Raw genomic sequence first — 14,489 nt, forward strand, 5'->3', positions numbered from 1 at the left:
CATCTGCCGCCTGAAGAGGTGTACATATACACCAATCAGACAAATCATTTAAAGTGATGTCCATGTTCTGACAGTCCATTTTAATCAGCTCCACTTACCGCAGAGGTGCCCTTTGTGGTCCTACAATTACAGACTGCTGCATTCTTTGTTAGCTCTCTTTTAACCTGTCCTTAAATGCTCCGGACCCCACAGTGCCAGCACAAAGCAGGTATGATTTGGCTGGATGATCATACATGGCACCAAAATGACTTTGACATTATTTTGACATGTTAGTGTGTGTGTGTGTGTGTGTTGCACTGGTTCAAATAGCTCAGACACAGCAGGGCCACCAGAGGATTTAAACATTTCAGAGTCACTGTTGGACTGAGAACAGTCCACAAATGAGAAAATGAGGCCAACAGAATCTGGTGACCACTGATGAAGGACTACAAGATGGCTAACACACTGTTAAATGAGCTACTGACTTTGCATTTACAAGTGGGACTAAGTTTTTATAAGTGTGTCTTATAAAGTGGACACGGTGTTTAAAACCTCCAAGAGCACTGCTGTATCTGATAAACTGAGAAGCGTCTGGCTGCATACATGCACTCTTTGCCTCACATGCATTGCCAGCCTGTTTATGATGTCCATGCACACTCTGCCATGGAAACTGAATTACGTTGTGTCTGTTGAAGAATAAATTTGTGCTTCAAGCCAAGGTACATGCACATGACATCATGGGGGCATAGAGTACATCTGGCAGGGAGTGCATGTCTGCATCCAGACTCTATTGGATCCACCTGCATAGACTGAAAATACACTAACATACCCCCACCACATTGGTGTCATGCTGAGGATGCTCCACCAACCAAGTAATACCTACTTTTTTGTAGTCCATTGGGGTTCCTGACTATTGAAGAACAGGGTTAAAGTGGGTAAAAACAATATATGCATGTGGACGAGAATCTGTAATTTGTAGAACTATGAAGTGCACCTATACAAAATATGTAATTAATAAAATTGTCAATGAGTATAAAAACAAGGAGGTAATTTTAATGTATTGGCTATTCCAAGTAAATTAATTTTATATGTACAATATATATTTATATCTAATTTGTCAAGATTGTTTACTAGTTTATCTTGAATTTATATTCTGTTTGTAATTTGGGGGAATGGCTTGTGTCTAGAGGTGCTAAAGCAGCCCTAACAAATTAAATAATTTAGTTTTTCATGGGTTGGTCATATCTGATTCATATACTTTGATGACTGATCAAGAGCAATTGCAGATCACAGCAGGAATTCAACACAATGCTTGTCTGTATGTTTTAGTGCTCAGATCAGACAGGTTGAGAACTAAGCCTTCCTGATTGATTGAAGCCTAAATGGCAGGTTTTTAAAGCAACCAGGCTTAAATGAGCTATTTAAAGAGCTCTGCTTTTAAACTGATCAAATTTTCCTTCATTAAAGGCTGCTGCTTGTCATTACTGATTTGAAGCTATTCATTTGAATTGAGACATAAATGAGGCAGCTAACCTCTGACTTGGGAGGAGAGGACTTATTTATTTATTAATGGCATGACCTGAATTGTTTTTTGAGCCTTTAGTGATTTTTATATTCCAGTTCTTGTTAGATTTACTCTTTAATTACAATTCCATGGTTAACCAAAACACTTCAGACTACCAAGTAGGAATGGACTCTTAACTGCTTAATTAACAGTACCCAGTGCTAGTATTAGAGCTGCAAATTGGTCCAGGTAACTATTCAGGTATTCATTACAAATGGAATGATACTCGGATGTCAGAACCCACATCATTTTTATGCTTGAATATATCTTTAACCCGGATTTAGAAATGTTGTTCTAGCTTTAAATATCAGTTTTATCCATTATTCATTAATAGACTGTATTGCATGTAAATGTTTGTTTATTTAATTTAAATAGCTTAATGGGTTTTCTCCCTTCAATAGTTCATTCTTGTTTTTACAACAAAGCAAAATTGGTGAAACACTTTACCCAGAAGATCATAAATTTCTTAGAGGTGTAACATTGCCTCGTATGGAGTGATATGTGATCTACTGCATCAGTCAGAATAATCAGAGTGCATATTATGAGATGAGCATTTGCTTTTGGATTAGATCCCCTGACAGAGCATGCATCTCTGTGACATTTAGCAATGCTGACTTGATTAATCATGCCATTGTCTTGGTTATATGCATGTTTAGGAGTGTCATGCACTCCAGGATTTAAGAATATTTGTTAATCTATGTGTTAATTTTTCTAATATTTTGTTCTTTGCTGTCAGCTAAAATGACCAATTAAAATGATATGAACCTGCTTTAATACACACAGCACACACTAATATTAGACAGACTAACATTGATTACGATGCTATTTTATTTTTCTGCAAACAGAGTTGCATTAATTTTTGCCTGAGATCTTGTATAGGTGATGGGAGAATTGATCCATTCCTTACATACACATTACATAGGTTTTTAATGTCAGGAATCTGTGGTGGCCAATTCATGTGCCAAAATGATTCCTTGACATTGTCATTCTGGAAAACATGACAGGGGAAAATTTAATGGGACCTGGTCATTCAGTACATTTATGGAACTCAACTGACAAAATGTTATGGCCACGTAACTTTGCTTAGGCCAGACCTGACCAAGTGAAACAAGCCCAGATCATAACATTGTCTCCAGAGGCTTGTACAGTGGGCACTATGATTTTATGGGTGCATAGATTCATGTGCTTCCCTTCTTAAACTTAAACCTTCATAAAATCTGCTGATTTTTTTTTTCTTCTGTTCTCCAGACAGGCAGGTGTATCTTACAGTAGCTGTGGACCTGGTGGTGACTGAGGTGCTAGAGCCGGTTCGATTTCTGCTAGAGGCGCTGGCCAGGGTGTACCCAGCCAATGAGAGGTTCTGGTATTTTAGCAGGAAGGCATTCTCTGAGACATTCTACCTCCAGCTCAAACAGGTACAGTACTCATTTTGCAATTTTTTTCCCCCTATTTATTTGTGGTTTAAAGTTGCAGACTTTTCTGATGTTAAATGTGCAAAACTTCATTCTCCACATTTAGTTTAATTTATGAGAGGAGATATATATATTATTATATATATTTATTTTTTTTTTTAATTTAAAATTTGTTTATCCTTAAGAACATGGTTTGCGGATCAGATTTTGTGTTTGTAATGTTTTACAACTATTTAGCCCATTCATGTAACTTTTTAAAAAGTGTAGCCTACTGCTATACAGAAGACAGAACTGTAAGGTGCAAAAAGGGTCTTTGTTAATGACGACTGGGAGCAATAACTGGGCTCCTGGAAAGCTGTGAAGCAGCAAATGGAGGCTTTATATTATTGGGAACTTAATGAGTGGCCTGGCTCTCATTATCATGCTGAAGTAATTAAGGCTTGCTGCCTGCATCTCCAGCTGATTGCCTTCGTAGTCATTTCATCACTGAGTGGAAGAATGCCTTGGCTGTATTTAAAAGCTAATTAAAAGATAATATTATGGTGTTAGCACAAGACCAAGCCCAACCTCCTTAATTATTTTATTATTATATATTTGTAGATGTGTTGACGCTGTTTATTAGGTGTAGGAATTTTGTGAATAACCGTGACCCTGAAATGGATTAAGCGGCAAAGTAGATGATGGTGGCGATGATGAATTTTGTGAATAGGTATTTGCACTAAATTGCGATATTTTTGCCCGAGGTGCATTGTCTGCCAGGCAATTAAAATGTGTTTTTTTTTTTTTTTTATTAATGGAACAATAACTAGAACCTCGTGGTATCAGTAGAAATGTAAGCCAATTTTGGGGTTGCAATAAAGCCACAGTGTAGGAATGACCTCTGAAAAGGAGAGTGAAAAAGATGCAAGTTATCTGCCGCTCTGATTGTGTCTGGCTCCCTGTGAACCCCATTAGTAGATGAGCTACCCAGGGGTGGCCACTCGGCGTGAGGACTGTTTCTCACTCACTGCTCTTTTTAATTTCCTCCTGTACATGTAATTATTTTATACATATTTTTCACTGCTTCCCCTGTGGCAGTGGCAGAGGTGAAGCTAACTTTGGAATGTCGTCTCCAAGTATATCAGCAGCGTGGAGCATGCAGATTGTCAGCAGTGGAGTTATTACAGCCTTAGGCCTGTTAGTGATAGCGCTGTGTCTGTCCGGTAGCCCTTCATTCATTTTAATATGGATCTATACTCTTATTTAGTATAGGCCCATTTCAGACACATTTCTGGTTTGTGTGTTTGTGTGTATTATTGTTTATTAATGTTAATCCCAAAGAGGACTTTCAGAGTGGCCATGTCACAATCATGCATTATATAAAAAATATTATTAGATTAATGAACATGTGCAGAGACTATTCATTTTTCTTGAATACCCACATACGTTTTTACCATTAACTCAAGGTTGTACATGTCTGTATAAGTAAACTCTTTTGTAGCCAGGCGTTTTGTGTAAGAAATTATTGATATGTAGATGTTTAGTTTTCAGTGTGTTTTCTGTTAGGGCTTTTTATTCCTGACCCAGAATAGCTGTACAAATTAATGAATAATTAATAAATCTGCAAAACTTAATAAATGAAGACTAATCTCAGATTTTATTGTGTGTCTGCTTAGAAACAGTAGAAATGTAATACACATTTGTTTTGAGATAATATATTTTAATTAGTGTACTGGTATTGAAATCATACAACATTCTTAAGCTACTTATGTGTTTTTGTGTAGGGCATTGAGAAGGGCAGCCAGGGAGATCCCATGTTTGAGGTGGTGAGTCTCCAGAGGCAGTCTGAGCGAGTTGGGGGAACACGAGGCAGACTGCAGTCCCCCACTGAAGAAGAGGAGCAGGAGGAAGGTACCAGAGATAATTTACCCATCCTTTCGCACACACCCCAGAGGTGCTTTACCATATCATGTGCTTTTCAAATGCATTCTTGCTCTTTACTACACTGCCTTGCAGTTTCTGTTTGGACAAGAGCTCTTCAGGTAAAATAACTATGACTTTGGAAATCCCCCTACACACACACACACACACACACACACACACACACACTTGCACTGAGATAAATTAATTGCATGTCCATGTGTGAGTTGATTGAAGAATGTACCCCCTTTCCACAATCCTGCAAAGCTTTGCGGAGTTCAATTTACAAGAAAAATGACCATGTCTCTAGGCTTATTTAGATTGCCTTTTGAGACTGTGAGAGCAGGCAGAGGAAAAACTGAACAGATTGCCTTTGCAGAAGTAGATCTTGCAAGAACATTTGTTAATTTCATTTTTTTTTCCTTCAGTGGCAAAATTTCAAACGAGTGAGATCATCACTGCAGATTTTTTCCCACAGAATCTCACCCGTATTGAACACATTTTGCTCTCTTTGCTTTTTCTCCCTTGTGTTTTGGCAACTGTGAATCCAGTGTGAGCCTTAATTTAATCAATGCTGGCTTTGAGCTCCTGCAAATATATCTGAAGTCTGTTGTGGTATGTTTTTGTTAATTATCAATACTAAACATTTCATAGTGTTTTGGCTGCAGAATTTTCAGTTTGGTCCTAGATATTCTTTTATGCTTTTTCGTGCTACTATTTATGCTATTCACATATATAATTTACTATATAATTAATTGACTGCAGCAATGTTGGAATGGTGGGCGGCACGGTGGTGTAACAGGTAGTGTCGCAGTCACACAGCTCCTGGGACCTGGAGGTTGTGGGTTCAATTCCTGCTCCGGGTGACTGCCTGTGAGGAGTTTGGTGTGTTCTCCCCGTGTCCGTGTGGGTTTCCACCAGGTTTCCTCCAAAAACACAGGTGGATTGGTGACTAAAAACTGTCCGTAGGTGTGAGTCTGTGAGTGAACGTGTGTGTATGTCATCCTGTGAAGGACTGGCGCCCCTCCGGGATGTGTTCCTGCCTTGTGCCCAATGATTCCGGGTAGGCTCAGGACCCACCGCGACTCTGAACTGGATAAGTGGTTACAGACAATGCATGAATGAATGTTGGAATGAAAAATGTTGCAATGGCTGGAACCAATATTTTACAAGATGTGTGACAAAAAATATATAGTCTGTGATAGGCAGCGATATAGAAATAAATAGACCAATGTTGTTCTAATGGTCTGAAGTCTTCTAAAATCAATGCAGGTAATTATGTGGCATTTCCAGTCCAAAAGAGTTATAGGATGTTGGAGGCTACTTTGCTTTGACAGTGGACAAGGCTTTAGCTGTCTTCTAAGGATGTAAAAGCCAGTGCACTTTCAAGTCGGAGCACTTACCACTGACCACTTTCAATATGGTTAAGTGGTACTGGCTGGTGCAGGGTGAATAGCCTTTCATTTCTTTACCAAGTGTTGATGGATTGTGCACACCTGGACCCTACACAGATATCTGCAATATAAACCTTTCTTCACAGTAGTTTTAAGCATGTAATGATCATAAAATCACCTTTTTGTGTTCACTGTTTAGTAAAGCTTTATAATTGTTACCAACTATTTCAAAAAGGGTTTTTTTTTTTATTTACTTATTTAACCCCCCCCCCCCTATATGATTTTTACATAATCATTAAGGTCAAAGAGCAGATGTGTTTTAAGAGGTCACAGGGAAATGTAAAGGTCCTTATTTAGAAAGCATTTATAATGGTCTCAGTGTGTACTATGATAACCAAGCAGAACAATGTCATCCTGACAATCTCATGTTGAGAGCAGCGTGGTAGCTTCTGAAGTGTAGCTAGTCAGATCATCTTATTAGGATAGTAATGCAATATAGGTTTCAAGTCCAGTTTAAGTTTCAGTTAAGGATGATTTTTATTTTTTAGAAATAAAAGTTCTAAAAGTTGAAATGATATGTACATATTATAAAATGTTGCAATGCTATGGAAAAAAATAGGAATACTCCGCTATCAAACACATTTCCTCCCTTTACATTTTCTGTTGTGATTTGTCATGAACAGAGATGAGGAAATTGTTTTATTCCTGCTCCATAGGTGGGTAATGTTAACTTATTTTTACTGTACATGGAACTGACTCTAAATTCTGGAGAGCGCTAATTGTGTGAAAGTAAACACAACACTACAAAATATTTCTGAGATTTTTCTGAAAAAAAAAAAAAACAAAAAACAAAAAAAACGAGATAATGGTGTTTCCCCACAACTGTAGGCATTGCCTTTAAGCCCCAGACACATTCTTTGATATAAGTTTATATTAGTGCACTTGACCTTTTAGCACCTCACAAATGGTTTGATAGTACAATTAGATAGCAACATTGTTTCTTCAAATCCTAGTTGACTTAAACTACTAGTACTAGTAACACTAAACAAAAACTATTAATGACATCAGAATCATGTAAGTATTGGAAGATATTTGCATATAAAGTAAATATTGACATTAGACAGATTTAGATTTTGAATACAGTTTTTGGGATGCAGTTTAAAATTATCTACATGTTTTTATCTTGTTCTATGCTAAATAAGTTAGATTTACATCTAGTTTCAAATTGCTGCCTCTGTATTCTCTTTTATAATCTGATTGCAACAGCCAGGCTGCCACTCATATTCACTGTTAGTGATGTATCTGAAACGTTCTGAAGGACAGTGGAGTAAGGTTGGCTTCGACGTGAGCTTTTCTGGGAAGTAGAAGTGTGCAATATGACGATAAAAGAAGAAACCCAAAACTGTGGCACCATGAAGCACAATTCTCTCACACACAAAACATACCAACACTTATATAGGTTGTCCCCTTCAAAACAAGACCAAATTTGAGTCTTTCTGTCTCGAATTCAGTGAACTCTTTAGAAAGACCCATAACAAATAGGTGTTTGATTTGACACAGCTGTGGCAATAGAACTGATTTAAGTTCTATTGAGTTAAATGATTAGGAACTACTTTTTCCGTATAGTGTAGATATAGCTTTTTTTTCCTGTTGAAAGCTTACTGAATTTGAAACTCTTGGTGAATTTTTATGACTCTGGGATATTTTATTCTTCTTACTGATGTGTGGTCTGTTTAACACTGATTTAAAGATTTAAGTAAACCAAGTCATTGTTTTTAATCCCATTATTAAGATGTGTATTTTTTCCTAGATTAGTTTCTGTTCCAAATTAATATTGAGACACAATTTGTCTAAGTGTCTTTCTGTTTATTCCTTTTCCCGTTTGCTTTTTACAGACAGTGACAGTGAAATCTCCAGTGGTACAGGGGATGTGTCTAAAGACTGTCCAGAGAAGATTCTGGAATCCTGGGGTGGAATTCTTAACCGATGGTGAGATATGCTCAATTTTGCGCTTGATCAACTTAAAGTTAGTTTTGGCTTGCAGATAATAAGTACATCTGCACAGTGTGCAACTGAGTGTACAAATTGAACATGGTAGAATATGTCAAGGATACAGCTTACTTGAATCCTGTGTAGAATTCAAAGGGCTTTTTTAAAAAAAAAAAAAAAAAAAAAAACCTTCGAGGTTCTATGCTTGGCTTGATGGTCCCCATCATTTAGTGATGTGTTATGTTTCATATGTGTCTCAAAGCAGATTTACAGCTTGGTGAATTAAGGAGCCACATTTGTTAAGCAGTTTTTCCCTTACTCTGCAGTTACTTTAAAGCAAAATATCAAATCAAATTTATTTATATAGTGCTTTTCACAACTGATGTTGTCACAAAGCAGCTTCACAGAATTCCAGTAGGACAAAGATTTGACATGAAATGTAAAAACAAATGTAAAACCCTCAAGTGAGCAAGCCAGGGGCGACAGTGGCAAGGAAAAACTCCCCCAGCTGAGGAAGAAACCTTGGGAGGAACCAAGGCTCACAAGGGGTGACCCATCCTCCTCTGGTCAATCTACTGGTGATAATAGTTAGTAGTCTGTGAGAACTTCAGTGTAGGGACAGCTTCAAGGCACTTGGTGGTTGCTGGAGCGTGGAGGAGGATCTCGACAGTCATCCATCAGTGTTTAGACAGACAGGTAAATAGAAATGGCACAATGCTTAGATTTATAATATGGGCAAATGAAAGCAAAATTGTATGTGTGTGTGTGTTAACTTTTTCTATATACATTTGCAAATGTTTTAATTAAAGAAAGGATGGTTAATGGCCACAGCATTTTCCTAGCTACTGTGTAAGTTAATTACTATTTAAGAAGTAACAAATGGAAGATAGCATCTCTCATTAGCCAAAATATGTGGCACTAAATTAGCCCTGTCTATGTATATAAAATGGAAGGAGTAAGATTTTGGTTAGTGGGGACTATATATTGCAAAGGATATTTAAATTCTTCCTTAAATCTGTGTGTAACCAATTTTTAATTCATGCATTTGACTATGTAAATAGAGAATGCAAACATAAACAATTTTGCTGACATTTGTTCATAGTTCATATAAAGTCCTCTAATATAAAAATATAATATAATGAAACAAAAGAAAAAGTGTTATTTATTTATTTATTTACAATATTAGCTACCAAGTCATGGAGACCTTAAGGAAGGCTTTTGGTTGCAGACACCCCTGGATTCTTCGAAGAAACCCACTCCTCAGAATGACAGCTCAGGATAAGAGCCTGTAGCGCTTAGTGCTAAAAGGGGTTTCCCTAGAAACCAATCCATTCACTGCCAGGGTCTTGACAACCATTCAGACATCTTAGAGAATTTGCTCTAAACAATGAAGTATCTCTGGAGAGATTGGAAACTCATTGCAACACCTCTGTGATCTAGCTAGATGCGTGTTGTTTTTTTTATTTTATATATATAATAAAACATTGTGCTGCTTCCTACTGCATCTGGTGAGCTACTTCATAGGGACAGCATCAAGCTTAGCCTGCTTTTTCAAATTAAATCATTCATATGTTGAACAGTACAGAATAAAGCACCCCGTTTCTTTTATAGGGTGTTTTTAAAGATGCAGAAAGTCTTATGTTGTTCCAAACATGATACAAAATGTAATAATCTTTTTATAATATAAAATGATAATGTATATATTGTGAATGCAAAATAGAAATAAATTACATGACATATATATTTTAAAAATGTTTGACTATTTATTATATACTTATGCTAATTAGCATTTTGCCAGGCTTTTTTTCTTCTTCTTTATTTTGTTTTTTAGAAGAAGCCGTTGAATGTTTATCGATCAATTAAGTATTATATTGGTACAATTATTTATTTATTTTTATATTCAATTTTAAATATTTAAATGATTTCTGTTTTTCCCAGATTCTTCCAGACTCTGTTCAGAGTAACTTATTGTCTTATTATTTTTCAGAAGAATAAAGTCAATATAGCATTAGTAGGATTTATTGATGTAGTGGCTTCTGCTTACCCAGGTGGTAATTGAACTTCAGTTTTCTGTCTGAAGAGGAACTCTATTACCCACTATACCAAGCAGCCCCCCCACCCCCACCCACCCCAGTGTCAGTTATAGCCAGTTTCCGTTGTTTTAGGTCTATTTTTATAGCAGTAGCTTGGGAAGGGAAAGGTTTGACCATGCATACGATGCACAAATAGACCACCACAGCAGACTTTGAGCACTGATGTTGTCAAGCAGTTTAGCATGCTCACACGCAAAGCGCCTAACTCTGTCCCAGAGCACAGTTTCATAACGCACAAAGCTATGATTTGCAGCTTAGTACTGTTCTATTATACAAGCTTGGTTACTACTGAGCAGGCACTAAGGAAGAAAGAAATCTTCAAGCAGCCTTCCAAGTGTCGAGAACATACTATACATAATATGTGATGTCTTGGCATTTCATTGCTTCCCATTTTAATCACCCTTTCCAAATTTCAGTGCATTTGGAAATACCTGCTGTCCTAGGGGGTGTTCTCCCTCATTTATGTAATCATTACTTAAGTTAGGCTTAATGTCACTGGGTTTTTTGTTTTGACTTTCAGTGCACCAGTTGCAGGTACATTTAAGGACATGTTTCATATTTAAATTGCATATGTGTAAATTTGACAGTAATGCTCTTGGTTAGAATCTGTATAAACTGGAATCTGGGTGTTTCATCACTAGTAATCACCTACTATATAGACCTTAATTTCCATTCTTGTTGCAAGACTTTGTACACATTACTTTAGTGTATTATCAATTTGGTTTATATATTAAAAAAAATATATATATAGATTACTTGACCTAACTAAAGTGTGTTGAGATGAGGTAAACAGTTTTATATTCTACATTTAAAAGATGTTTTGCTGCTTGCGGAGGGAAAGTTTTCCAGTGTTTCTGCTCTGTGAAAGCCATGGCATAAAGCAGTAATGGCGTCTGTCTTCTGTCTGTCAGGCACGGGAACCTGTCTGCTCGACCAAAGGGTCTGTCTGCACTGGTGAGACCTGGAATCCCTGAGGCGCTTCGGGCTGAAGTCTGGCAGCTTCTCTCTGGCTGCCAGGATGACCAGACCCTTCTGGAACGATACCGTGTTCTAATCATGAAGGTAGGCTCATGCTTTTACTTTCATATGCCATAGGTATAAATTTAAAGGTATAAAGAGATTAGTCTCAAAATACTAAATGTATAAAATATATCCAAATCTGTGTCTCATGAACTTCAATTTGTATAAATACAGTTAAATTCATGAATACTTAGATATATCGTTTTATGTCAAAATAAATGCTTTTTTAAAATTTATTTACATTACATATATTTATAATGTCACAGTCTGGAATTTGTGACATTTGTGGATCAAGCCACTGGTCAGTTTTCCATGGCACATTTTTGTTCATTTCCTCTCGTGGGTTTTTGGATTTTGAAACTCGCCTTTCGCATGTGCTGTATGCACAGACTGTATAACTAGTATGTGTATATATATTTCTAAGGTTACACCAAAACCATTTTCTTGGCTGTGATTGCACTGTGTAACACGTTTTGGAAAGATGCGCCCCATTGTTTGTAGCTTGGCTTCACAAGAAAACTTATTGTTAGCAATAATTTCGTAGTGCCCCAACTGTTTCCGGAACTGAAAATTCATTTTATTTCATGCTTTTTCATCTTTGCCTGTCTTTATCAGACTGCTTGAGAAAGTTTATGTGAATAACTTTAATTTTCTGAAGTTTCTGTACTTTTAGGCCAGTTCATGCTTTGTGCATAGCCTGGTTTTTAGTTGTCTTATTTCACCAATATTATGGACAAGGTAAGATACCCTTTGGACACAAGGTTGGACATAACAATAGTAAAGGTTTACTAAACACCAATACACTTAACAAGTTGTGTAGTAAACCTTTCTGCAATTTACAGTTTGTATTCACATCTCAACAAACCTGTGCACTATTTTTATGGGAGCTCTTTGAGCAGTAACCTGCAGAATTGCATATTCTGTTCTAATGCTGCAAAGAACTGAAGCATTTCCAGTTCAGTTCAAGAAGGCAGATTACTTGATAGAGCCCTTTCATTTCTTTGAGCTATGTCGCATTTGTATGTGTTTTTAAAAGCAATTTTTTTTCATGTTGTTCTTGGAGTTGCATTTGTTCTCATGCCAAGCATGGCTACTGGATGGAATTTTCCCACACTAAAGATGTCATTGTTGACTATGTCAGAAACGTAATTCTCTTGACAATGTAAGAGACATTCCCAGAAAAGTAAGAAGATAAGTATAAAATGTTTTAGCCTGTTATCAGGTAACTTCCTGTTGTCCATTGAGAATTAACACTTCTAAGAAGGTTTCTTCTAAAGCGACAGTGTCTTTCTTTCAACAATCATCTTACAGGAAACAAAAATCCTAAGTTACTGTGCACCCAAGATCAGTGTGCAGTGCTTTCGGCAGGATTGGATGTGTGGTAATCTGGTTCAGTTGATGTGTTAGTGTCTTCTCCTCATACCAATATAAACAAGAACTTTTTTAAGAGCTAAAATTAAGGAGTAGATTTTCTTGTCTCTCTCAATGAAGAAAGCTATTGTGAATTTTGTCCAATCAAGATTGTTTTGGTGGTCTACAGTTTTTCCACAGTTGATAAGAGTTCCATTTTTTTCTACATATGTTTTAAGTTTAAAATTTGAGAAATACTTAATTTCATTTGACTTCTCTACTGTATTTAGTCATTACATGTATGTAATTTCAAAGGTGTGGTGTAAACTTGTGTTTAACAAAATGCTCTATTTTAAACAGTTACTAGCAAGTAATTTATATCGCATTTTGTCAACACGCAGTCCACTTTGGTAATATTTTGTTAGAATATATATGCTGAGTTTTATTTTTGTGATTAGTTGTTTTGTATGTTAGTCAGTGCCCTTTTTCTGTCAAATTGGGAGTTTCTTGTTCTTGTTGAAACCTTTAAGTATGTCAGTTGGAATCCCTGACACCCCATGTTTTTTGCCATAACATGCTTGATTCAGCTCATTACCAATAAACTCCTTCATTGGTTAGACTAGAGAATACAGAACACCGTGAAGCATATGGGATTAAAATATGTCAACTTCACCACCACACATAGACAATTTCTATTTAATTTAAGTCTGTAAAAGCTTAAGAATACAAACTGTGTAAACAGGTTTAGCATTTTTTTTTTCTTCTTGATAGTATTACAGACTGTACAGAGGTCAACTGGAGGTGAGGATATTCCCAACTGTCCTTTTTGTGCTCTTGGTTCTGACCTGCCACAATCAATTTTCTGTCGACTCTGCTTCTGTAACCCTTTCTCCATCTCCCCGCATTGTTACTCTCTACAGAGCAATGCCTGTGGCTAAAGGGAGTTCTATTTGCTGTTGCAAAATGTAAAGTACTTTTGAAAGTGTTATTTATATGCTGATAAACATTCAGAGAAATGGTAGAACAGAGGTGTTTTTTCTCTTTCCATACAAATCAATAGATCATTCAGTGGTATGCCAATAACCATTGTTTGGTTTACCCTGATGTTGTTATTGGGAGAAAGAAATAAAAGGGAGACTGAAAGCACAATAATGAACGAGTGGAGATGAGTGTAATTGTTTCATATGTATTTATACCAGGCTGTCTGCTCTTGCCAGGCACCGTAAATTCCATTGTTCCGGTTCCCTAACCCAGAGCCACAGTTCTCACATCAGCAGAAATAGCTGCCATCCAGATGAGATACTAAATATAAGCCACCTTATATAAGGATCGGCAAGAGCTGGCATATAAACCAGCACTTTCATTAATTAAACTTGCAGTTTTCTCCTGCATGGATTGAAATAATGATATTGATACAGCCTTTGTGATGCTATTAATAAAAAAGGAAAAGCCCGGAGGGCGAGGCGACGGGTTCCCATGTCAGAGTTATTAATGGCTCTGTCTCCATTTGCTATTGATTATGATGCAGATTGAATTCTAAGTAATTGCACCATTGGTTGTTGGCAGAATACTGATGTTGTGAATCAGCCATTTTTCTCTCTCTAGAATGTAGATTCAGTAATGGCCATGACACTTGGACAAAAAATCATGCTGTAAAATAGAGATACCAGGGCAGAAAGGGCTGGCATGATTTAGCATCAACAGTACAGGATGCTTGGCGAAAGGGCTCATTTCAGGTGATATTCATTAGGGTGCTCGCATTGCAAAGAAGAGCTTTGAGCAATTGATG

At 36.8% G+C, this 14,489-nt stretch overlaps 1 protein-coding gene across 3 annotated transcripts in view; it reads left to right on the plus strand.

Moving 5' to 3' along the window:
* The window catches only part of rabgap1l (RAB GTPase activating protein 1-like), a 111,247-nt gene that overhangs the window by 16,900 nt on the left and 79,858 nt on the right, over positions 1-14,489 (plus strand). For all 3 annotated transcript variants that reach the window (XM_066646986.1, XM_066646987.1, XM_066646988.1), the window contains exons 10-13: positions 2,792-2,958; positions 4,719-4,845; positions 8,144-8,237; positions 11,242-11,392. In XM_066646986.1, coding sequence (XP_066503083.1) covers positions 2,792-2,958; positions 4,719-4,845; positions 8,144-8,237; positions 11,242-11,392 — 539 coding nt within the window. The remainder of the gene's footprint in view (positions 1-2,791; positions 2,959-4,718; positions 4,846-8,143; positions 8,238-11,241; positions 11,393-14,489) is intronic.

Source organism: Hoplias malabaricus, chromosome 16 (assembly GCF_029633855.1).
Source record: "Hoplias malabaricus isolate fHopMal1 chromosome 16, fHopMal1.hap1, whole genome shotgun sequence".
NCBI lineage: Eukaryota > Metazoa > Chordata > Actinopteri > Characiformes > Erythrinidae > Hoplias > Hoplias malabaricus.